Source organism: Ammospiza nelsoni, chromosome 9 (assembly GCF_027579445.1).
Source record: "Ammospiza nelsoni isolate bAmmNel1 chromosome 9, bAmmNel1.pri, whole genome shotgun sequence".
In the NCBI taxonomy this organism is placed as follows: domain Eukaryota; kingdom Metazoa; phylum Chordata; class Aves; order Passeriformes; family Passerellidae; genus Ammospiza; species Ammospiza nelsoni.
The window spans coordinates 23,223,185-23,248,396 of record NC_080641.1 but is presented as its reverse complement, the minus strand read 5'-3'; the positions used below and the strand labels follow the sequence as shown (position 1 = coordinate 23,248,396).

General features: G+C 38.7%; 1 protein-coding gene across 3 annotated transcripts in view; it reads left to right on the top strand.

The window, feature by feature from the left end:
- ADGRL2 (adhesion G protein-coupled receptor L2) overlaps positions 1-25,212 on the top strand; it is a 156,078-nt gene that overhangs the window by 67,028 nt on the left and 63,838 nt on the right. For all 3 annotated transcript variants that reach the window (XM_059477739.1, XM_059477738.1, XM_059477737.1), the window contains exon 3: positions 17,297-17,510. In XM_059477739.1, coding sequence (XP_059333722.1) covers positions 17,297-17,510 — 214 coding nt within the window. The remainder of the gene's footprint in view (positions 1-17,296; positions 17,511-25,212) is intronic.

The following is a 25,212-nucleotide window of genomic DNA, read 5'->3' as shown; positions in this document are numbered from 1 at the left end:
TAATTTGCAGTTTAGTTAGGCATGTTGAGGAGGTGCAGATGTGAATAATGTGGATAAAGGCCAACTAAGATGCAGCCAGTGTATCTCCTAACCCTTAGAGACACTGTGCTTGAATTCTAAACATTAAGGGTAAAACTTTAAAAAGTGCAGTGGCTTGCATGCATACAAAGTTGTACTGACAACATCTTTTAAAGTGCTAACATGAATGCGAATTGAATTTAATTTATTCTCACAAACTTGCAGTTCTAGCTGTATGTGTTATAGTATCATGTACAGGTGCCAGCCAAGATTACGGCTCCATTGAGCTCTACTCATCCAAAAAGTTCTATATTTATCAGCATGGAGAGCTTGTCGAGTTTCCTCTTTCACTGCCGTTATCAACTGTTTTGAAATATTCAAAACCTTGAGTGATACTGAAAACTTACCCAGTGTCCAAAGCACATTGTGTATTTTGAAGTGAGAAATAGAACTGTACTTGTAAAGTGTGCTTGCATTTAGTTTAACACTCAAAATAGAAGAACACTATTTGCATAGGAGATTTAATAATACTGATTTATTTCTTGGGAAGTTTCCGATTTCTTATACTGCTCTAGATGTCATACAGTGTGCAGCAGTTTTATATCATCATCTTATAGTCAGTATATTTAACAATAATTTAAGAAATGGAGATTGAATTTTGTTGTTAATCAATCTGTTAAACTCACATGACAATATCCTAAATTCCTTTCAGTTAATGGTCCTACTCTTTCTGGGAAAGGAGGACATTTTGTGCATTGCTTTGCTTGAATAGTGCTAAGAGACTAGCAGATGGTCACTTTCCAACTGGTTTCCCTTGGAAAAAAGAAATTAAAATATTATAGCGCCGGGGAGAGATGTTGTAATGTGTCCCTTTCAAATTAACAGGTCGTTTTTCCCTACTATTTTATGATTGTAAAATAGCTCAATGTCACATAAAAGGTTAAAAGCTGGAGTAAATGGCATCATGGGAAATTTGAAATAAATAGGGTCTCATATGGTTTATGGCTCTATACTTGAACACACAAGGAATATATTTCTTTCCTTGAAAAGGCATTCTGTAAGAGCTTACCATGTTAATATGAATTGTGGGCACAGCAGATTCTATTTCAAGTACTTATAATTCACAAGTTAATTTTTTGTATGTTTGTTTACCAAGTCACACCTTTCTAATCTAAGGCTACTTGTTCAAACTGTTGGCAGACCTAAGAAAAATGTGGTATTTTCAGAAAAAGAAAAGAAGCCAAGATTCCAATTCATTGAATTATTCTGCAGGTGTCTTAGTGGTTACTTTTCATAAAGCACAAACCTTCAGAACTGATCAAGTTTTAGACTCCAAACTGTCAGGTATTTCATATTAGTGCCAAATTTGTTTTTTCTTGGTAACACTGCCTCCACTCTGATATTCTTCGGTGTCCTAGTTCCAGCAGCCCTCCTGAGCAAGGCTTGCACAAATTTATCTCCTTTGTCTGCTCCGCTGGCTGGTTTATTGCTATACAGGTGAAGGAAGATGATGGGAAAGCCTCATAAAGCTTCTCACTAGCTACTGGGGTGAGATACCCCTTGTTTTGTCTTCTGATATGCCATCTCCTGTGGCTGTTACAGCCTTGGTGTCCCAGGGCTAACAGGAAGTGCCTAAAACAGAACTTTAAAAATTGAAGGGTTTCTGATTTATAAGTCTGTAGGATTGTCATAAGAAATGCTTTGTCTTTCAAAATCATTGGCCATAGTAGCCTTTAAAATTATCAGTCCTCTGCAGCTAGGATGTTTTTATATTGAATCTGATACTAAGACAATTTTTGTTTTCAACTGGAGATTGTGAACTGTATCTAATCCTGTCAGGTACCTGGAAGGAGAAGGACAAGGACCAGGGAAAGAAAGAAAGAAAAGGGTCAGTGGAACAGTGCCCTGCACGCAGAGCTTTTTCCTCGAGTTAATGTTTTGTGACTTTCACAAAGGGGATACTATGGTGAGCTGCTTTGGAGTTTCAGTCTGGTCTTACTCTCCCAGAAAGAGGCCTATAAATAAGTCGCCTATAAATAAGCATCATGACTAGTTTGTTTCAGAGTGCCTTTAATTTTTTATTCCTGTTTTGGTTCCAGTCCTTTTTGCTAATATGGTTGGCATTCTGTGAGGAAATGCAGGATGCATTGCCTGTATTTCTTAATAGAGGAATGTCTGGTAATGGCAAAAAGAGGATGTTTAGGTAGGTGATGAAGCCTGGAGATAGAATTTCTCTAAAAGTAGCTTAGGCCTATTAGAACTAATAACCATTTTTCATAACTACGGCAGGAGACAATTGTGGATGTTTCAGCTATACAGGCATGTATTAAGATTTCATTTGAGTTCAGAATTGTTCAGAAACTGCTTATCTCCAGCTTAGTGGTACCACGCCCAACCTCCTCAAGCAGGCAGTGCTCAGCCCTGCAGCACAGCTCTCGGGTGGTTTGAAGGCTGGCAGCGAGCTGAAGTTTGCACAAGCACAGGAGCAGCGCCCCACTGCTGCCTGCTGCAGGCTGGCACAGCCAGAGGTGGGATGCCCTCGCTTCCCACAGCTACAGGACAAGCTGCCTGTGCTCCAGTTCATGCGGTGTGAGTAGCAGGCTGGAGTCAGAAGAAGAGCCAATCATGCTCTGCGAAAACTCCCCACATAATAGCAAAGCTTATCGAAGTCCAGAATTTAGTGTTATAGAGGATAAGAGGTTTGAAAGCTTTTGTTCAAAATTGCAGGAGTCTAAGCAAAAAGGTGAAGACAAAAGATAGTGGATAGAATACTGTTCAAAGGACATAAAAATTCTAAAGAATTGACAAATCAAATTGGCCACCTGGAAGATTGTTCAGAGGAGAAATATCAGCTTATTATGGCTTCCTACCAACAGAAGAAACAGAGGTATTTTTTTCACAGTGGATTATGATGGAGCAGGTCCTGGGTAATATTGAACTCCTTTTCCAGCATGATGTGTCACTGGGAAAGCCAGTGACACCGTTCTTTGAGTCTTGAAGTATGTGAAACTCTTGGATGATAAAAACAGATTGTCACAGAGATATTTAGCCCTAAAGGTTCAAGATCACTGAAATTTAGCAAGAGACAAAAAATAAACTGGTTCCTGTCATTGTGCTCAGGAATCCAGACTAATTTTTCAAATAAGAGTGAAATAGTAGTAAGAGTGTGCCATAGTAAATTATCTGTAAATCAGCTACAGGCCTGTTTTTCTTCTGATGGATGTACATGTGTATTTTGCAAATGAATGTATTTATACTCAAATGGCTCAATCATTTACTTCTGTGTTATCGTTTCTGATGGAAACTTTTATTATCTTTTTGTTTTTTTCTGGTAAGGCAATCAAGTTTTAGAGGCATGTACAGTCATACAGAGAGTAATGTACATTACTGTAATTGGTTGTAACTAATCCATAATTGTACCTTTTTAACTGGGATGACAACTAGAGGGGCTTCAGTTCTTAAATTATGTAGGAATAATTCTTCCTATATGTGATTGAAGTTTTATAGCTGTAAGAAGCATTTGGATTAAAGACTATTTTGAGTATGTATATAAGAGGCAGGAATCCACTTCAGCCTGAATTATCTCATGATACTTTGCAACTATGAATTGTTTCGGAACAAAGTTCAGAGTTGAATTCAAGCTCTCTTAGCTACCAAACACCAGCATTATATTTCCTTGGAAGAAGAATATGGAAGGGATTTGGATTGGTTTGGAGGAGAGTTTAGTTTGCTTCCATTGAGCCTGCTGTGGAACAAACATTTGTTGCTTTTTATGCACTGCATGTCTACAGATCTGTTGAACAAAGGATTTTACCAATGCGCTTAGTTAATGTTTGAATAGTTGAATATTACAGCAGCAAAATTGTGTCACACCATATGTTTTGATGAGATGTTTGGTTTATCTACCAACTTAACAAAAAAAAGCTGCCAGTTGCTAGAGTCAATAAGACTAAATAGCCATCTCTGAGTAGTAGCTGAGCAGACAGACGAAAATGTTGTTAGCACACCCCTTTCAGTAAAAATGGTTTAATATAAATTAGTAAATTACCTTTACCCAAATATGGTGTCAAGATGAAGTTTTGGAATTATGCAGTGAGCATCCTCAGTCCCATTGAAATTTGGATCCTGAGCTGAATCTTTTACATTCTTTATATACTGAAAGAAATGGAGATCATTAGAATGGTGTACAGCAAAGGATGAAAATCACAAGGGTGTATCAGTCTTACTACTTTTAGCATGTTTTGTTAACATTAAATGTATAAAAATATATTAAAGGAAATGGTTTTAGTGGTTGTTGCTTGGAACAGATTAGGAATGAAAAGAAAATTTATCCATTAGTAAAACAGCAAGGAACCAGTCTACTAGTTGCAGAAGATTCAAAGAATCTACAGGAAATTTTTCTGGTAGTCTTTTTTTCTCTGTAGTTCTTAAAAGGAGTTTATATGGTTTTTTTTCATTCTCACAATTCTTCCCTGTGTCTCTAGATTTTCTTTTCCTTAAAGTCGGCTGGGACCATAAGGTACTTGCCTGTTGTTCCTCCCATTTCCTTACTTTGAAGATACTTCCTCTAAAATCTGCTTCAGGATTTCTTGAAGGATGAGATAGAGACACTAATATAGTTACCCTCCTTTTTTGGCCTTCCTGATGTTGAAGCACTGAGAATTGCTTATGCTCAAAGTTTGGTGCTTATCCAGTGGCCATGTGTGATTACACCAGAAACAGAAGGAAAAAACAAGTTTGGATATGTTTATAGAAGGTAATTATCATCGCAGAGGAAGAAGACAATGATGCATTGAGCTATCTGAATGACTTGGCATGGAGTCAGTTTTTAATCTATTTTGTTGTGCTTTTAAAAGCGTATTTGTCTTGTACTTCCCTTTCCCTCTTCATCTCTTTCATAAGCATCTTGCATGTCCATGAGTGAAACAAATGGCTGATTCCTGCTTCCAGAAGTGCTTAAGGGAGTAGGAGCACAAGGGAGCTGGAAATAACTGGGACTGGTGACAGGCTGTGTGATAACCAGGCTGCAGATGTTAGCACCAGTAAATTAGGAATGCTTTCCTAGTAAACACAGCTGCTGTGGCGTTGCAGAGCAGTGTCTGGCTGGCTGGGAGTGGCTGTCCCGTGTCTCAGTGAGGAGCTGATGGGGCTGTGCTGGAGCTCAGTGGTCCATGCCCATCACTGTCTGCAGGCGGGGACGGATGGCGCCGAGACGAGCCCCAGCTCTGCCTGAGAGGAATGGAAAAGCCACTTTCTCAGTCTCTGACCAGAATGCATGATAAGGCTTGATGTCAAAAAGGGCAAGATTGGGCTCACAGCAATTATGGCAGAGGCATACTGGTTTCCTTGACAACCAGATTGAGGATTCTTTGTGATTTATTATTTACCACTTCAAACTCTCATTCTCTGATTTAATTAGGGAGAAGGATTTCCATAAGTCCCCTCCCTTCCAAATTTGAATACCCCCACATTATTGCTACGACGAGCTACACCTCTCCCACCTTGATGTGGCTCTAAACCAGCTACAAATTTGGCTCCGTGTTTAGCATTTGGAATATTGGTCAGGTTACTCAGACAGCAGATAACTGAAACTCAGTGGATATTATGGTGGGTGGTGACTTGTTAATCTGCACTTACTAGCTGGAATACTAGACCTCTTAACCTTCTCCCCCACCCAGTTTTTCAAGGGACTGCAACAAGTGATACTTTTCAATTGTCCTTAGAGCTATGGGAAAGATAAAATATCTGCTAGTGTCAGTATCCCTTGCTCGGGCGATTCACATTATTTTCTCCTTGAAGGCTTTATTAGCAATACATCAGCCAGTGCTGTGTAAACAAAGAGTATTTTGATACTTGGGAGCTTTTTCTACTACCAGTTGGATAGCTATTTGAAAAGGAAAATATCTCCTAAATTGTGGTTAAAGTTGGGGAGTACAACTAGTCTATTCTAACTTGAGATGTATTTCTAATATGTATTTCCCATGTTTATAAAGCATTGACTGAAGATTGATCTTCAATGCCCATTCTAAATTTAGTAATTCAGAATAGAAGTCTGAACACATAATATAAATAATATTTTTATTCAAATGTCACTGGCAAATTTGTATCATTATACATCAAGATTGAAATTGGGTCTTCCAAAGGGCATTTTTTCTCAAAGTGCTTTCCTGGGTTGCATATTTTTTATTTCGTATTCAGCATGAGGAGTCTGCTGCATTTAATAAAATAAAATTAAGGTCACAGAAGATCACTGGTTTTCCCATAATGTGTCCCAGTAGATGACTGGAAAAAAGGTAGTGTTTGAAATGCATTGAGGATCCTCTGTGCAAACTGTGTAGAAAACTTGTGTCATTTTTTAATTATAGGGAGGACTTCTTGGTTTAATAGTGTTTATTTCACTGCATAAAGTCTTTCAGCCGTACCACTCCAGTTTTAATTTCAAAAGTGTATACACGTTTTAGCATCTCCACCTCAGGGAGTTCCTGAAGTGAGTCAATAGGTGTTGCTCTTCCCGTGGTGGGCTGAACATGAAGCTCACTGAGTCAATAAAAAGACTTAGAGTGACCTAAACACTCTTTGTGTCAAGTTCTGGCTCACTCATGCACCAGTGCCCCATTAGGCTGTTGAGGGAGGCTGGCTGCTGAGGGAAGATGCTTCTTTAAAATTGAGTAGTCTAAAGAAGCTCATTAATGCATTTTTCATTAGAACAAGAATATTGAGTATCCAGGTTAAATTCTAAAGAATCTGTCCTGCACTCACTGAGGTTAATGACAAAGCTCCCAATGATATTAGTGATGCAGGATGAGAACTTAATTGAGGTAATTAAGATTCTGCTTACCTAAAATTCCCTATTATTTTCAAGTAGATAAAATATTACAAAATTGCTACTATGAAGAGTTGTATAATGTTGGAGCTCAACACATCCTTCAGAGATGACAGCAATTCAGTGGGAGATAATACTATTTCTGTATTTTGCATTTGATTCATGAAGTACCCTCTCAGTCTTCTAGAGGCTTGTGTATGTGAAAACCGTTGTGCAAAGTAGGGTTCCTTTTGATTTTGGAGCTCAAACATTGCCTTTATTGTATATTTAAAGTGGGCTGCACATTGCTGAATCCCAGCAAAGATTTGGAGGTCAAATTCAGCAGTGGCAGAAATAGAAAAGGCACTGCAGTAGTACTATGGCATTAAGTTGCCGAGAATAGTTTAATTAAATGCAGCTCACTCACTGCAGACTTACTAAAGTCACTGTTTGGACCAAAAGAAATGCTATTTGCTTACTGAGTAGAATAGATAGGATATCCAGCTGTAGTGCCTTCCAGGGAGTCTAAAGCCCTGTTATAAATGATTGTGTCAGGATGCCTAATTTAAATAGTTACCCTAACACCTGCTCATTCCTGCCGCCTTTGGACACCCCTAACCTTCTCCTTCCCTCCTTGGCATCCCCAGCAGATTAACAATTCCCTCCTCAATTACGCTGCCATAATGGCCACTTTGATCATGCTCTGAGCTCGATATGGAAATTACCTTGATTAAGAACACTCAGCGCTGCAGAAGGCAGCGGCAGGGCTGAGAGGTGGGCAGTGCAGAGCAGAGTGCCCTGGGTGTGCAGAGCTCTGGGCACTGAGTGCTGCCCTGGCCCTGCAGCGGGCTCTGGAGCCATCCCTGCCCTCTCCCTGCCAGGATCCATCCCTGCCCTCTCCCTGCCAGGATCCATCCCTGCCCTCTCCCTGCCAGGACTGCCTGTTTGTACACCTCAGTAATGGATCAGGAGAGCACCGTGCTCTCGGTAACAAAGCCTTGGTTTAGGTGGTGTGGAAAAAAAGTGGAGCAGTCAGATCTTCTCTACTTCACAGCTGTCTCCTGAGATACTTGCTTTAAATATGTGGGGAAAGAGTTTTTAAAAAGATAACTCTGACCTGGGATAGTGAAGCACCGTGCAGATTAATTACTGAGAAAATTACCTTTCACATCTGTAGTAATGGTGCAGCACTTCTATCTTGCTGGTTTTGAGTTTATATTTGAGCACCTAAGAGTTATTTCTTTCCTGGGTGTGGTGCAGAGCTTTCCTAGCCCTTGCCTTCTTTATGGGTTGCATTAAGATCAATGCAGAGCTTTAGAAAGACAGTCTTTCAGCTATTAGATGTGTGCTTCTAAATTGAAGTAATCAGCAAATGCAAAGTTTTCCTTTTTGTGTTGTGCTACAGTGCCTATTCATGCCTCTTGTTACTTTCTAATATAAATAGTATTAAATATGGAACTCTTACACACGATAATGGAAAATTGCTCAGTTACTATCTTAGTACTCAGAGCTTTCAGGGATCCTGATTTTTCATTCATTTCATATGAACCTTCATTAGCTGGTTCTCTGAAAGCTGAGAGCATTCTTGCCATACACATTGTGAAAGTTGGTGAGGAAGACACAAATTCCAGGACTGAAATCCAGAATTCAAACTCAGAAGCCCTGAATTTGAGTCCTGGTGGAATTTAATTATCCTGTCCCTTTCTTTCCCTTGTCTTTCATGTTTGCAATGAGGCATATGGATATGCAGCTCCTTTACAGGTGATTAACAGCAGTTTGACAGGTGGAAAAGGTGCCTGTTCCATTTATTTACTCTGGAAATGGTACCTGTGTTGCTATTCTTACTCCCTGCTTGCCAGGGAGCAGGTCAGAACTGCATATATTCCATAGGAGTTTTAATTACCTACTTGTTTACAAAAAATGAAATAGTTTTCCTTTCTTTATGCAATTTATTATTCAGAGCATTCTCTTAAGTATGTATGTAGAATTATTTAATGATTCACAGAATGTGCCAGAACCTTATGTACATTGTAAAAACTGTGTGGTACATCCCTCTCCTCTCCATAATGGTGTTTTAAAGATCCACAAATATTTCATAGAAGGTAAGGTCAGGAAGAAAGCCTTTCACTCTGACAGGTATTTTCCAAGATTGCATGCTGCTCTTGTATCCACTTATGGGGACATTTAAAGTGATGGCACATTTACGTTAAAGTACATTCATCACATGGCTGTTCTTGTTTTCAAAAGGTATGACTGTATATTTTGATTTCATTTGCAGGATCCTTGCCTTTATGTTTTCAAGGGTTCTACTTTCTACCCCTGTGTTCTCTGAAATGTTTCTGAAGCTATACTTACCAGAAGGGGGTTGCTGTGCTATTTGCATGCTCATAAGCACTCTTTAAGCAGCTTGCCATCATTAAAATTAACCACATAACTTTTCCACTATAAATTATACTGTCACAATTGACTCCACCCCATCATTTTACTGAAACAAAGGAGAGTATATGAACTCTTATATTGTTTCTTGATTCCATTTCTAATGTACATGTAATTCTGTTTGTAAACAAGATGTCCCATTTTTAAGTTTGCAGTTGTGATCTCAAATATTGCCATGTGGTAGTAATTGTATAATAATTAAATCTATTATTTTTGTAGCACTAGGGCTGTATTTGGCATTTTAAACTCTGGCTACTGTAGAATTAAATCTTACTTAAAATGAGCCTGAATTGTCAGGTATCTTAGTGAGATTAAATGTTTGACTTTCTTACATAGGTTAGGGTATAGCCTGCTAAGAAGGTGATGTACACAGGACACTAAGGGTTATTATGAGGCCCCAGCATGTCACCTGCTGGGGTGATTTGGCTTTCACCAATGCACATATTTCCAAGGAAATGATACATCTCTGCATGGCTTCTATCAGCCTCTGAGGTGACAAGGCTTTGGGTTTCTTAAGGATGGGAAGAAAATAGTTCTTTTGTCAGCTGGCCACTCTGAATACTGCTGATGGAAATTCCCCTTTCTTCCTCTTCCTCTGCCCCTCCCTAACACATGGTTTCCAATCAAAAAATTATTGCGATAACTGGAAATATGAATTGTTGTCAAGATACACTTTTATAGAAAATAAAAGCATATTTATTTTTATTCTTCTACCAGTATCCTGTGCAGAGGAAATAATTCAACAGGAAATCCTGTTGAAACAACATTTCTGACACATCAGCCTTTGTGTGTCTTACCTCCCTTTTTAAGAGGTTGTTTCTGATTCAGAAGCTTCTCCTTCCTGACAGGTGGTGTGCTCAGAGAGTTCACAGTAGGTAAACTGGAGATAACCTTCAGCAGGGCGGGTTTACAAAGACCATGGGACTTACTTGCCTAGAGAAATTTTGAAGATGCAGTGTATTTAATGGCAAGAAAGAAAAGGGTAGAGTGTTTGTTGTGAGCTGGCAGAGGATCAAATGTGTATGATGTGAAGGAAAAAAGGAAGGAGATTCTTACAGCCTGAGAACAGACATCTGGCTGGCAAAAGCAAAGAAATATCATTGGCAGATGAATACTGTTTTAAACTGGGATAATTTTAGATCAAGAGGGCAAAGTTTTGCTCTCATGCATACAGCTTCACTGAAAGGGATGGGAAAGGTGCGTGCGTATGAGAATACAATGTGGTGCTAAGTGAGAACTGAAGAACATGTATTTTTACATTAGATATTTAGACTTTCATGTTTAGATCACATGGTTTCCATCTGCCATATGTAGGCACTGCTAAAATGCTGCCAGGAACCAGGCTCTGGTTTGGTGACTTTCATTAAAGGAATTAGTGGTTTCTCTCCAGTTTCAGTGTGGCTGGATTCAAAGTGTAGAAGCCCATTTTCACAGTTTAGCATTAATTAGCACTCTAATGGCAGCCTCAGCAGGCAGGTGAGGGATTAAATGGGCATGAAGACCAAACTATCTCTTTTCCAGCAGTGGCAATTCCTTCAGAGTTGGGTCGAGACATATTGGGCTGATGTGGGGATGTGTGCATGGCTGCAGTCTGCCTGTTCTGGTTCCAGGTGACTGAAGGACTGTGCTCTGCAGGTCTGTCAGCGTAGCACTCATCCCTGCCCTCTGTTCTCTGCTGCTATTAACGTGCACACACTCTCCTCACACACACCCAAACCCTAACAAAAACACCATCAAAAAAAGCCCTTTAATTCTGCTGGCTCAGAGAGACACATTCTTGCCCTTCTGAATGAGGGGTGAGAGCTGTTTAGGAGAATTTAAATGAGATCCTTGCCAGCACTACACAGGAAGGATCGACGCTGTTAGATTAAAAGGCTGAGATGCTGCTGCTCACTTTAGGTTTTGCTGAATCATTTAACAAGGTACAGAAAGTAGGTAAGCCCTGACTTTTTTTTTTTTTTTTTGCTGAACAGAGCCTCACAGGGTTGTATTTGAGAATTGCATGGAGACTGAAAACATAGAAGGAAAATTGTAATAAGTTTCAGTGAACCTGGAAGGCAGGACCAATCCTTGTGTGAGTCAGAGGGTGTAACTCTGGCTTCTCTCCTGAATCTCATTAAGCAGACATACGTACTTTATGTTTATGTATACTGAATATTAAGTATATAATTACAGAAAATTACATGCCTTTTTAATTTTGCTGCTCACACTGAATCATGAAAAACATTCAAACTTGTCAAAGATTTTTAAAATTTTAATTTTTTAAAAGGCTAAATATGTTCAAATAAAATCTAAAAAAATACTATAAAAAGCCTTCACTAGTTACTTAATATTTCTAAAAGCTTTTATAGATAGGAATTCATATATCCATTTTGTAAGAGACAAGCTTCCAGACTTTAGTTATGCAATTGAAATATGAAATGTCTGAGAAGCAGAATGCTAGAAACCAGTGGTAAGTAACACCCCTCATAGCTCATTTATTCAGTGAAGAAGTTGCCTGGCTTCAGTGTAACTTAAATGGTCAGGTCTGCTCCTTAGGACTCTGTGCCTCTTTGTTAAAGTTCAGATAATGAGATACTTTCATGTACTTTGTTTTGAGATAATCCCATTTTTATGAATGAGTTTAAAAAAATGAGGGAGGTGTGTCTTAGTAGAAAATACTTTTCTTTTCCTAAAAAATCCCTTTTCTCCCGATGTCTGTTCCATTCAGCATCTTAATTGACAAGAAGGAGTATATACATAAAATGGTAGAGAATCCAGCTGTAGGAGGGTATTTTTGAAATGATCACTTCCTGCCCAATTTGACCCCAACTGAACAGTGGGGTTTTGTGTGCTGGGCTGCAGCACAGGCTGGCTGTGCCCGGCTGCTGGGTTTCCCTGAAAGAGGAGTTGAGAGCTGTGAACTCCAGACCCCTGTGCACTGTCAGACGCTCTTACTGTGCCAATGTAATCTTTTAATAGACAGGCTTGCCAGAGTGGCTTTTTCCTTCAAAGACAGAATGAGAAAGCACAGTTGTCATTTAAATTGCCTCTGTCTTTTGTAGTAGTTGGTAGCGTTCTGTTGACCACGGTTGGATAATTTAAAAGCTGTTTAACAAAATAACATGCTTGTCTGTGTGAAATATATACGGTGCTGAGAGACTGGGAGAAAAGTCTCCCTTGACAGAGTTCATGGGATTCTTTAGAAAATTGCAGGATGCTGAGACTTGTCTGAGGAATTACAAAAGCTTTGAGGCACCCATGTTGAGCATTTGCATGATTTTCAGATGGCAAAGTGTGTTCAGCTGTCTTCGCGCACCCTCCCGTGTGCGCGTGTGTGCACTTCAGTGGAGAGGGAGAGGATTCTCGGCACAGTTTTCATTGGGCTTTACATTTGTTAAACATATATTATTGAAATGCTGCCCAGGACACATCAGTTCATCTCGTGTAGAACTTAAATCATCATGTTGCATGATATGGTAAAATAAAAGAGATTGTGAAAGAGACAACTGTAAACATTCTGTTTGAAAAGATGTGCTCTTTTCAAAAGACCTTTCTGTTACAGCCAAATAACACAAGAAGCAATATTTCCTTGCTCACAGAGATATATATAGCTATTTCTGCAGAGATTTGTTTTGGATTCTCAGTTCTCCCAGTATCTTCATTCTTTGAAATAATTTTATACTTCCATGTTGACTTTCTCTGTGCTTTAAGTTTTAATCAAAGGTCCTTGCTTCTGATGTCGAGTACTGATGTTAGCCTGTTTACATTCAACTGTTTTCCCTGTGTATTCAATGAACATTCAAATGTGGTGGTGCCGTTTTGCTTTTATCTACCAAACTTAGCACACTCTCTTATTATTGACAGCTCAAAAACATAGTATGCTAGTGGGCAGGATGCTGTGAATCATTAACTTTACTTTGTGCTTTGACAAATTTAGGTTATCTTTGTAAAAAGAAATCATTTTTCTGAAGGAACCAAGACAGTGGAATGGTAAATAAGGCTTTGCAAACTTAAATTAAACTTTTTTAGCCAGATTTGAATTTATCACATTTCCAAAACATGATTCTGAATTACGGTTCTTGTACAGGACTTGTACTTTTCATTTCATAGACTAAAATACCAAAGGAGAAATTCTGATTGTGATTTTTCCTTTCAGTTTGTCTTTCTTCTATGGATTGATCAATAAAGAATTAAAGAATGCAGATTGCCACTAAACATCCCCTCTATCTTTTTATCTTAGAAAAGCGATCTCACAAAAACAGTTTATTTGCTCCTTTCAATAAAGAGCCTGCACTCAACTAAGTTGTGAGCAGATAAAATGTGCAGGAAACATATGTTTGCCAGGAAGCTTTTCTATAATCAAAACGGTCAGCAGGACAGAAACAATGTTTTTTTTGGTTTTTTTTTTTTTTTTTCTCATTAGGTGTTAATCTTCTTCCATTAAAAAGAAAAAATAAATTAAAAATTGGCGTACAACACTGATTAATATACTCAAGCATGAGTGAATCAGAGACAGCATATGCTGCATTGGGTAATGGACGCTTATTTTGAGTTAATCTTTAGGTTGTGCTGGAAGTCCCAGCCCAGGCACCAAAAGCCTTTGCGATGGGAAGCATTTTGGGCGGCGGACAGCAGGAGCGGTGTCACCCAGGGCACAGTTTGCCTCGAAGCAATTAGCAGGGAGAGGAGGAATGCTGATTTCGGCTGCCGGAGGACAGCCTAACAAAGTAGGTTTGCTCGAGGTTCGGTAAGGCAAGCAGCAGGTTTAATACAGCTCGGCTAAGAAAATACAGTGTTGGGAATACTCCTGCGGAATTGCATTGGAGATACAAAGTTGCTGGTGACTACAGTAATTATTGACAGAGCCACATACTTAGGTCTAAAAAACTCCGGAATGATGCTGAAGCATTCAGATGCCGGTTGTTCACACTTCCATCCCGTGGCAGTGCATCTGTTTATCGGGAATTATCTCCTGAATGTAAATGAATTTCAGTCCTAAGTCATTGCACCTGTTGCCAAGAGGTATTTATTCCAATCACTTGCCTAAAGCACAGGGAGTTATTGCTTGACGTTTTATAGCTCCAAAAAAAAAAGCTGTCGTTTCAAAATCATTTGTTCAGAGAGGAGAAAATGGAGCAAAACAGTTCATTTTACCCTAAGCACTGCTATTTGGCAGTATTCACATTTGCACGGCACAAAGCTGCAATATTGATTTTTTGCTTACAGGGCCTCCCACAAGTTCTTTCTTCGATTGTCAGGATTGCAAGATGGATTGAATTACACTTTGCTTGTTGATATACTTATTTTTTCTTTGGTGATAGGAAAAAATTACAAATAAACCTTCGGCATAAAGATCACAGCAGCTCTGCTAGTGGACTTTGAATTTATTTATTTTATTTAGTTAAAATTCTTTCTGCACCACAGAGATTTCTTAGAGCAGCATTTCCACCTAACACATACTGCATTGTTTTGCTTTATTTCTTGCTGCTTTTGCAATGTAACACCTACATTGCAATCTCAGGTGTGTCCTCTGTTGCCTGCAAAGTGATCTAACCTTGCTCTAATATTTTTAATGTTTGTTCTGATACAGAACTTCTTGCGGATGCCTGCAGGGGGAAAAACTGCAGGATAAAACACATTCATAGTGATTATAGCAGTTGCCATAGATGATGAAGTAAGATTTGCAGGCTGCTGATTTCTCTGTAGCATAACTGCAGAAGTCTTGTGTTTGAATTCAGAGTATTTCCTAGCAGAAGTGGAGCTTGTGCTGCAGGATCCACAGCAGGGGTCAGTGCTGGTCCCAGGGAGCTGTGTGTGGCTTTGTCAGCCCTGGGCCCATTACCATCCTGAGCTGCTGCTGCACGTGAAGCCACTGACACCTCAGCACCTGCACCCCATGCCCCTTCCCTCCTGCCTTGCTACAAACACCTCTTTGGACACAGCTGTAGGTGCTGTTCCCCTTCTTGCTGATGGAAATTCAAAAAGTTTGAGAGGGGTGGACTCCCCCAGCCAGGCCGTGGCGGTGCTGCAGGCCATGGAGTCCCGGCTGAGTGCAGGAGATAGAGGCACCACTGCTGCCAGCAAGAGGGATGAGCTTCCTGGGGATGGCATTGGATTTGACAGCAGTAGTAGGATGTAGGAATGGCAGTGGCTAGCAGCATTATATTTGGTCCCACCATGGCTGTTGTGATGGCAATTAATGAAAGGAGTTGCTGTATTCAGGTGGGGTGGGGACTCTGCATGTACCCCTCCCTGAGCTGTGAGTGACTTCTGTCCTCATTGTATTAATTTGCTGCACGGGAGGAACATGCAGGGCATTAATGTGATGGATTTGTGTTTTAGCTCTGTCCAGCTCTCAGCCCATGACACCTCAGCAAGCCTGAAATCATGGGGTTTGTTACTGCTCATGGTATGTGCAGCCACACTGAAGGCCAGGAGTGAATCTGAGGTGGGACTTGATGCTTTCCACAGCACTGACTCCTTCCCTTATTAACAAATACTGAAGCACACTGGCCCAGTAACAGTACTGGTTTCCTGTAGGATATGGTTCCACAAAATACAAAGAGCCACTGGGCTCTGGCCAACTCTTCTCCTTGGGGCTGGGCAAGTTCATGCCAGGGAGCCACATCCATATACTTGTGTGATCATTATAGAAAACTTTTGCTGTCTTAACAGATTATCATCTGTATATAGCAGGAGTTTTAATACACAGAATTCAATAGAAAAAATGATAGCCTCTGGTTCATGGGAAAATTTACTATCAAGAGGTTATCTCAAGTTGTTCTTGATTTTTTTAGGTACTTTCTTCCTTGCTTCTTCCAGTGCATCATACTTTTGAAGTAAAGTTTATTTTCTTCGCTTTCAAAATACCGCAGAGCTCCAACTTTCCATACTTAGCAGCTATTTCTCTTTGCTGTCACAACTGGTCTCCAAGAGCCTGCACAGAAATATTAATGGCCTTGTGTTACTGTATTATGAAGGCATTTTTAAAAAATAGGAAGTTCTCCTGAAAATTCAGGATTTACTATTTTAAAGAAATAGATTTCCAACACTGCCATATTGCCCGGCTTGTTTTCCAAAAGTCACACAATTTTGTAAGAAACAGAAATACTGTTTAATAATAATCCATCAGTAACCGTGTACAAGAAACTGTAGTATGCAGATAGTTTTATTCTGATGTATTATATTCTTTTGTATTAAAAAATGTTTCTAAAAGACTAAGCATCTGGATGAATAGCTGAACCTTGTTCTGCTTCTAAAGTATTTTATACTGCTTCATTGGAGAAGTTACTTATTTTTAGGAATTCTATTAAGCAGAAATAAAACACGTTAAAAATTAAAATTTAATGTATTATTTTTGTGAGAGATGGGGAGGTTTAATGCAGTACACGTCTGTGATTTTTGGTAGTGCTAATTTCTGTATTTGTTTCAAAGTCCTATCTGTATGTAGTTAAGTTTATGTAAAAGACACAGTAAGGAGCACTGGAGTTCAACTAGGTGAAGTGTCAGCATGTATATTTGGATCATGTCCATGCTGAGGTCACAAAATAGCTGAGCAAAAGTAACCAGCTCTTCCTGAAGAAAGGGAGACACAAAGTAAAAAAGACTAATGAAGTTGGAGCTACAACTTTTTTGTGGTTGTATTGTTTTCTTTTTTAAAATCACTTCTGCAAATCCTGCCTGCTCTGCCGCTTCCTGCTTCCAGACACGGCCTGTCTGACCGTGCCCAAGGACTGGAGACAGAAGCAGAGAGAAAAGAGGTGGAAACTGGAACGTGCAGTGTAGCCATGCAGACAGGCACCACTGTTCTGCCCTGCCCCGGATTAGAAGCAGTGAAAGGGAATTTCCTCTTTTCCCAGATTAAGGACACAGCAGCCATGGTGTAGGGATGTGACAGTTCCATGAAAGACGCCTCACTTAACATGGTACCAGCTCAGACTGTTGAAGCTGCACTTCCTTCAGCACACAAGAGTTGGTGCTTAGGTGGCAGAAAAAGAATGGTCCAATTCAGTGCGTCCTTTAGGCTCAGCCCCATTTTGTCCTTGTGTTTTTGCCAAGGTTTCAGCCGAGCAGCGCTCCCGTTTGGTCTGGTGAGGAGGGAGCTCTCCTGCGAAGGCTACTCCATCGACCTGCGGTGTCCCGGCAGCGATGTCATCATGATCGAAAGCGCCAACTACGGACGGACAGATGACAAGATCTGTGATGCTGACCCCTTCCAGATGGAGAACACAGAATGCTTCCTTCCAGACGCCTACAAAATCATGACACAAAGGTAAAAATATACATCTCGGGGTATGTATACTAACATGGACTGTAGACTAATGAGGAAAAATATCTGTGTTAATACAGAGAGAGGAATATGCTGTAAGAAATGTTGAGTTGTGATTGCCACTTTGCTATTGCTACTATTGTATCTATCTAATAATATTTAAAGGAAATAGAAACTACCGGTTGCAATTAGAGGTTTGGGGGTTTTTAAATTCTGTAAACAAAAGTTAAAAAGCAGAAAGATAACTTCAAGGAGAATGAAACAATTCAGTTATTTGGAGATTCCGTATTTCTTTGTCTCTCAGAAGGTCAGATAGCCCTGAGAATTTTTCCAAATGGCTGCTGTATTTTTCAGTAAATGCAGTAAATCCCTGCCATAGTTCCTAATAGTAGTTCCCTCCAATGGAAAATGTCAGAATGATTGCATGCCAGGATGATTATATGTCATTATACACGTGTGTGCGAGCATACAGGTGCATATAAGCACAAGCTAGTGACAGCACTTGACATTCAGAGAAAACAGAAGAACCAACCAAGAATCATAAAGCCATTTAGGTTGAAAAAGACTTTTAAGTTCATTAAATCCAACCATTAGCCTTGTGCTGCCAATTCCACCTCTAAATCATGTCCCCAACTGCCAATAAAAGTATTTTTATTACAAAAGGTGCATGAGAGCTCAGATTCACAGAAAGTCCTGTGCTAAAGGCTGTGTATGGGCAGCAGCCACCTACTACTGACAGTTGTGGAAATGTCAGCACAAATAAGTCACTGGCATTGCTACTGGCTTAAACTAAAAGCCTGAATGAGTTCAGGATTGGTTGGAAGTTTTCCTCCCAGTGCCTTTTTCCTAGGGTGAGGAATCTGAATAAAAAGGGGATGGGAATATCCTGGAAGGTTTCTGGTGCCTGTACACAGATGTGTCAAATGAAATATGCAAGTTGTACTGCCTTCTGTGCTCCATTTCCTCTGTTCTGTTTGAACATGGTAATGCTTATTCCCATAGACACCTCTTAAAAATGGCCTTCCATTTTGATTTACTGATTCACTTAAGTTGTCATGATTAGGACTCTTAGCATTTTTTATCATTTCTATATGAATATGCAGATATTTTTTATTTCAGTAGTCAAATATTTGGGCTGGATCTCAGACTTCAATTTCAAATGCTGGAGGTAAATTGAGGCTATCAGGTCTTTTATTTCTTGTTCTGTGCTGAACCTGTGGCTTGTTTTGTGATCAGTAAGGGAAAGGCTCTATTGCTACACTGTTAAAAAGGTAATATAACTTCTTTAAATCATGTTTGAATTATCTTCTCGTGGTTCAAGTTCATAGTTGTTAATTAGATCAAGCCAGATTTCCATCGAGACTGCAGCAGCAGTGTCATCATCCTCTAATCTGTCAACTCCCTTTGAAACCACCTTCAATTGCTTTTGTAAATGTAGTGCTGCTCTGTAGACTTCCTTGTTGTGTAAAATGCATGTTGTGTTTTGATCAAAGTCTTCCTTATGTTCACTGCAAATATACAGATTAGGGTAGTCAGAGACAAATATAGAGGCACAGTCTTGCTTGAAGTGACATCAGGCTGTTACTGAAAAGCTGAAATTTCAATCTTTCCCTTTCAGTTAATCAGCTGTAAAAATATGATAGCACAGTGTATTTTTGAACTTCCCCCATCTTTTACTCTTATACTTTGTTCAACATTAAAATAAAATTGTGATCACATGGAGGACATTGGTTCAGATTATGCTCAAAGAGTTTTTCGTTTTTGTTCTCTTTTTTTATTGTCTGAACAAATGGCAAAGATCATTTGACACTTTGCTTTCTATTTTTGTCTGACATTTATAGCAATTAGGAAGTTTGCTTTCATAGTTTTCTTTCTTAGATCCTGTCATTAAGTAGAAAAGATGTGTCTTGTCTTGCTTAATTTTTTCCAAAATTGCTCAATTTGTGCTATATTGCAAGCATAGAAGAATGTTGCAAATTTTTTTATGAAATATTAAATTTCTTGTATTTCATTTATTTATAACTGCATTGGTGATTGTAATTTTTTGTTGTCTGAGGCAAATTGTTGTTTGATACTCAGCACATGTCCTTGATCTGATATATAAAAGTAACACATCAGCTGTATTTTGATGACAACAATTACATAGAAAAATCTAACCTGAAGGACTATCAGGTTCATTTGTTTTCCTTTTTATTTAATTGGTTAGAACTTTTGATGACGGTGAAATCTTCTCTACCTTTAGAAATAAGCAGCAATAGTTTCTATATTTCTACCTAAAATCCTGCAATGTTTACTTTTAAGGACCTGTTTTTATCACTTCAGTCAACTGTGCTACCACTGCGTTTGACCACTCAATTCAGTTTAGATGTACAGTTAAATGTAGTTCTGCAGCAATTATTAAGTGCTCATTATTCATTTGCAACATTAATCCACAGCTTTTGCAGAGCAACTACATTTTCTGCAATTACAAGGTGAAAACACTGGCTTAATGAGATCAATACTGTGAAATCTGAAGACTGAAAAGTAAGATGAGGTTTCCAGTTTAACACAAAGCCATGTAATCACGTGCCCTGCTCCCCTTCCAGAGAATTTGAGATAGCAGCACACAGACCTTGCCAGTGTCCACTGATGCATCAGCTCCTCTTTCTCAGAATGAGCTGCTACTTAATCTTTTCTACCTCACCCTATTCTTTCTTTTCAGCAGTTCTCAAAAGATTTTTGACTTAATGCATTCCTAGGAAGCCTGACTAGAACACTAATGACTTCATTGCTTTGCTTTTACCTCTGTAAAATAGTTATTAAATTTTTAGTCCCTGATTGAAATTACATCCCAATTATTCCAGGATAAAGTCTTTCAGATGTATTTAGATTCTGTGTAAACTTCAGACTGGCATGGTTGAAATTAAAGCTTTGAAGAAAGGGACTAGACCTTTAGAAAGTCCTTCTCCTCTTTCACACTTTTCTGATAATTAACCCCAGCGTTTGCATACCATCAAATTTGAGAGGTTCTACCACATGCTGCAGTTCAGCACAGCAATAAGCTAATTCCTGGAATATTTGGTGAGCAAGTAGCTTAAGTGAGTGGCAGAGGACCCATGTTTCAGGCACGTTTTAGTTCTTAAAATAGTCCAACTCCTCTGTGCTCTGCTGTCCTTTAGCAGGGACAAATCTCCTCTGTTTCCTTTTCATTTAAGAAGAAATTAAATGAACAGGGAAGCAGAAGATGCAAAGCAGCCTGAGGAAATTGCTCTAGTTGCTTGCTCATAAAGTGCATTTGTGTGGCTGTAGCAGAAACTGTCATGAAACTTTGAAGTTGATAAGGCTAATGCTGCTTTTTATAGGCACGGCAGAGATTTGAAAATTAACAGCATAAAATTTACTTATGACCTCATATTATCCATTTCTGTGGCAAGCAGATTGCAGGTGGATCTTGTGAGTTCTGTTCAAACCACCTGGGTGTTTGTGAACATTTTCTGTCTCCAGTGTCTCCTATGGTCTGGACCATAGGTAAAAGAATAACAGATATTTTATAGATATTTCTAGAAATGTACTTAAAATATAATTCAAATCAAAGGTCGCTTAGGTATGTAATATTATAGTGAAATAATAAGATGCTAGGATGGATTCTTGCATGCTGGGATTATTCTTTTTGAATTGCAATTGGGAGTTGTTTAGTAGGAATAATTTTTCCTAGTCCTAAATTTTTTGTTTAGGAGAAGTTCAGTTATTTGTTTTCACAATTGGATAATGATCTGTGTGATTCCAGGACAGTGAAATAAGGGGTTTTTTTAATTGACTGTGTATTTAAATATATACTTGGATGGTGTGGCAGATAATAATTTGAAATTATATAATTTTAAAGCTTTATAAACCCCATATTTAAAAAATGACAGGTGTGTTCCAATCTGTACACCTTATTTTTTAAGCAATTGTAGTTATTACTATTGTTTGGTCTAGTAGAAAATTAGTATTTTGTATTTAAAGAAAATTAGGTCTATTCACTTGGAATCTATGGAATCATTCAGCGTAGATGAAAAATTCAAACATATACTTTTTACTGCCAAATTAATATAAAATTCAGAAGGAAAACGCTTTTCCCCTTGTTATACAGGCTAAAATACCTTGAACTTTTAAATAATAACTGTATGTTCTTTGATCTGATACCAAGAGTATTGTTGTAAATACTGAAAAGAAGAAAATTCAAGATGTTTAGACTTCTTTTGCAAACCATGTAAACATCTACATTAAAAAAAGTAGTCTCATGTTGCGATATTCAGCTTATTTTTAATTAATTTTTGATCTGCAACAGAAAGGCGGTTACATCAGTTCTGCACTGAAATAGCCTTTAAATTCTATTTTCAGCTACAATTTATACTATAACTGTGGCTTTTGTGTACTTTACATTTTTGCTAAGCATATTTAATCAGTGTAATATTGCTTTCTAAATATGCACAAACAAGGCAAACCTCATTTTCCACAGGTAGGCTTAAACATAAAAATATGTCAGGTATAATAGATGAACTTAGGCAACTGTAATTTTTTTAGATACTCTTCCCTTTTAAAACATTGCTGCAGAAAAGTAAAAGGATTGAAAGAGGAATAAATCCCCTTCAGCAGAGTTTGTTTTTTTCTGTTGCATCTATCCTGTCCTATCTATAGCACAGGCAACACATGTACCTTCAATTACCATGTCCATCATGACACCAGTGAGGAGTTCACGCCTGGGTTTTTGTTACCATGAACTTTTCTCCCATGGCAATGCTCTTAACCTGTTCTGTCCATCATCCCTCTGCAGACAGCTGCACTTCAGCAGAAGGTTTTCACAACATGAACAACATGCCCCTGCCCTGCTGAGTGACCAAGGCAAGGCTGGAGGCAGCAGCACATCCATTCCTTCTCCCAGGATTTCCTAATGTATCCCATGGGAGATTGGAAGACTGGAGGTGTTCATTCTTTTCCATCTATTCACACATCCAAGAAATAGGTCATTTTGAAAACTCCTATATATAAAGGAGTGAGACATTTTTGAAAGAAAACAAAATGAGCTCTATTTCAAAGGAGACTCATCTCTCAAGCCCTCTTTCCTGTTCCTGCTTGTCAGGTCTGCAGAGAAAGCACTGTCACACCGTATTAGTGTCCTTTCAAATGAAAACAAGTTTGGTCTCTTCTGTAATGCGAGTGGATAAAGCAAATCTTCCGCTGGACTCCAAGCTTGGGTGAAATCTATAACTGATGAATCTCATTCATTGTAGCAAAAAGGTGTAATCAAAAGGAAACTTGGCACAGGGTGCTTTGCTGATAGAATGCAGAGCGTGCTGTGGGTCACTGCAGACCTGAATTCCAGCCTGTGCAAGATTTCCAGAGAAGAAGCATTTCAGAGCCTCTTTCAAAAACAGCTCCTTCAGCCAGGAGCCAGGGTTGATTCAGTGTTTAAGCTGCAGCACACTTCAGATTGGCATTTCTTGGTGGTATGACTTACAGCCTTTCATGGGCTGGATTTCATCCTTTGCCATTTGGAGCTGCCTGTAATTGAGGCAGTGGCACACTGCACTTCGGGGGTCTGCCAGGCTAGGCAAGGGCTCTGCTGACCCCTGCTGCTATCCTTGCTTTTTCCCTTGCTTTTCCTTCTGCAGCCGAAGCTTGCCTCTCTTTGCTAAAGATGCTATCAGGTGAAAAGTGTTTTCAAATAAGAGGTACAGCTTGCCTTTTTCTGCTTTCTGCATGTCTTTTTCCTTTTTATGTCAGAGAAATCCCAGTGCTGATGACAGGGTACACAAGCTGCTGTGCATAGGGTACATTCTTTGAATTTGCTCACATCGGAAGTTCTGTCGTACTGATGCTGATCTCACAAACAAGGACCTTTTGCTCTGGCATGCCAGTGCTTTCTGTTCCAGCTTGCTTACAACTGCTTCGCAAAACATTTACCATACAACATTATCAATATTAGACGTTTTTTCTTAAGCACCCTTTTAAAACTAAGAATTCTATTAATCTGAAATAGATCTTAATACAGCAGTCAACCCTGTGACTATTTTGATGTAGCAGAAGCTTAAAGTGCTCTTTATTGTGAAATTCAGCTTTTCACGATACCGAGCTGTGGCCAGATTGATTTTTGTTTTGCTTTCTATGTGTTAGTCACAAGAATTAGTTATGACTCAAATACGAAGAAAAAAGCAGAAATATGTGTAGTGTGTTTTCATGAGCAAGGCATAATCACAGAGCCTAGAAGGTTCCTGAAACACACCGCAGTCAGTGGCGTTATTACAGCAGGAAACAGTAATACCCATGACTGAGAAGAACCTTTTCTGGCATTGTGTATTTTCAGTATCATTAATTCTTAATATGAAAGTAGTAGGTCTAGTTTTATTCATTAAAAATAGGGGGATTTCTTAATGGGGTTGTTCTATCATGGCATTACTTAGTAAATTAAATAGAAATCCTCGTATTACAAGGTTCTTAGCAGTCAGGTGAGGGGAAATAGCTGTCAGTGGTACTTGATCATCATTTTGCAGCGTGTTCTATTTTAATTTCCTGCAGAAGAGATTTTACTGCACACATGCAAACACATAACACAGGGGCGCGTGGCTGTAGTCGCGACATCGGACAGGCTACAAAGGAAACAACAAAAGGATCATTCATACCAACTAATTACATTTAAAATTTAGATTTAGTTTGCTTCAGAAAATATGGGATTCATTATTTTACTAGGGTGTAGTTTGATATTCTATTTAGTGTTTTCATATCTTATATTCAAGTAGTTTTCTTCCTTTATTATTGGCAAAACCACAATCAAATTCTTCTTAAGTCAGCGTATCTCTTATGCCAGGATCATATACACACACTCATCACTCTTTCCTTGCTATTCAGGGGCCAAAAATAAATGTAACTAACTGTACATATACATACATAAAATTTTAAGTATTATATGCTGTTGCTTGTGTATTTGAGCTTCATATAAAATACGTGCTTCAGCCTGTGATTTTCTTGTGGGTTTTTTTCCTGCTTGCTGAAATGGGCTTTACTAGGTGTGCACACTGTTTAGCTCAGTTAATCACATACTATATGTTTTGGGTATGTAATTGCCTCTCTTAGTAATTTGCTAATTTTTTAGAGAACTTGACTGAGACAACATTGCTTAACCTTCAGCTCCTTTCAGTTGAATTTTGTGTCCTCTTGAATGAGTTTGCATGAATTTTGCATGGTTTTCATATTTCTAGTCTAGCCAATATAAGTTCCTGGTTTAGTTGCAGTCAGAACTTTTTAATAATAAAGTTTTAATTTACTTATATATTGCTGCACCAAATTTAGTTCATATAGAATAATAATGTAATACTTGAAGCCTATTAATTCCTCCCACCCCAATAAAACCTCTATAATACTTAGCCAAAACAGCTACATTATCTGATAAGTTGATTTAGGACTTTATACATGTGTTCATATAGCCATTTATCTCAACCCTTTCTGAGGAGACCTTTATTAAGCTGTGATGACTGCTGAATATGAAATGTAACCAAGATTATTTTTTTATTCAAATATAATTTAAATATTCATCAAAGAGGAGTTATGCTTGAAACTGACAGAGACTATTAACATCAAAAAATATAATTAACTGCACTGGGTATCATGAAGCAGAGTTAGCCAAATAGCCGAGAGGTCTAATTGCTCTAGAGTCTGAGAAGCAATAGTTTTATTTTATACTTTTGCT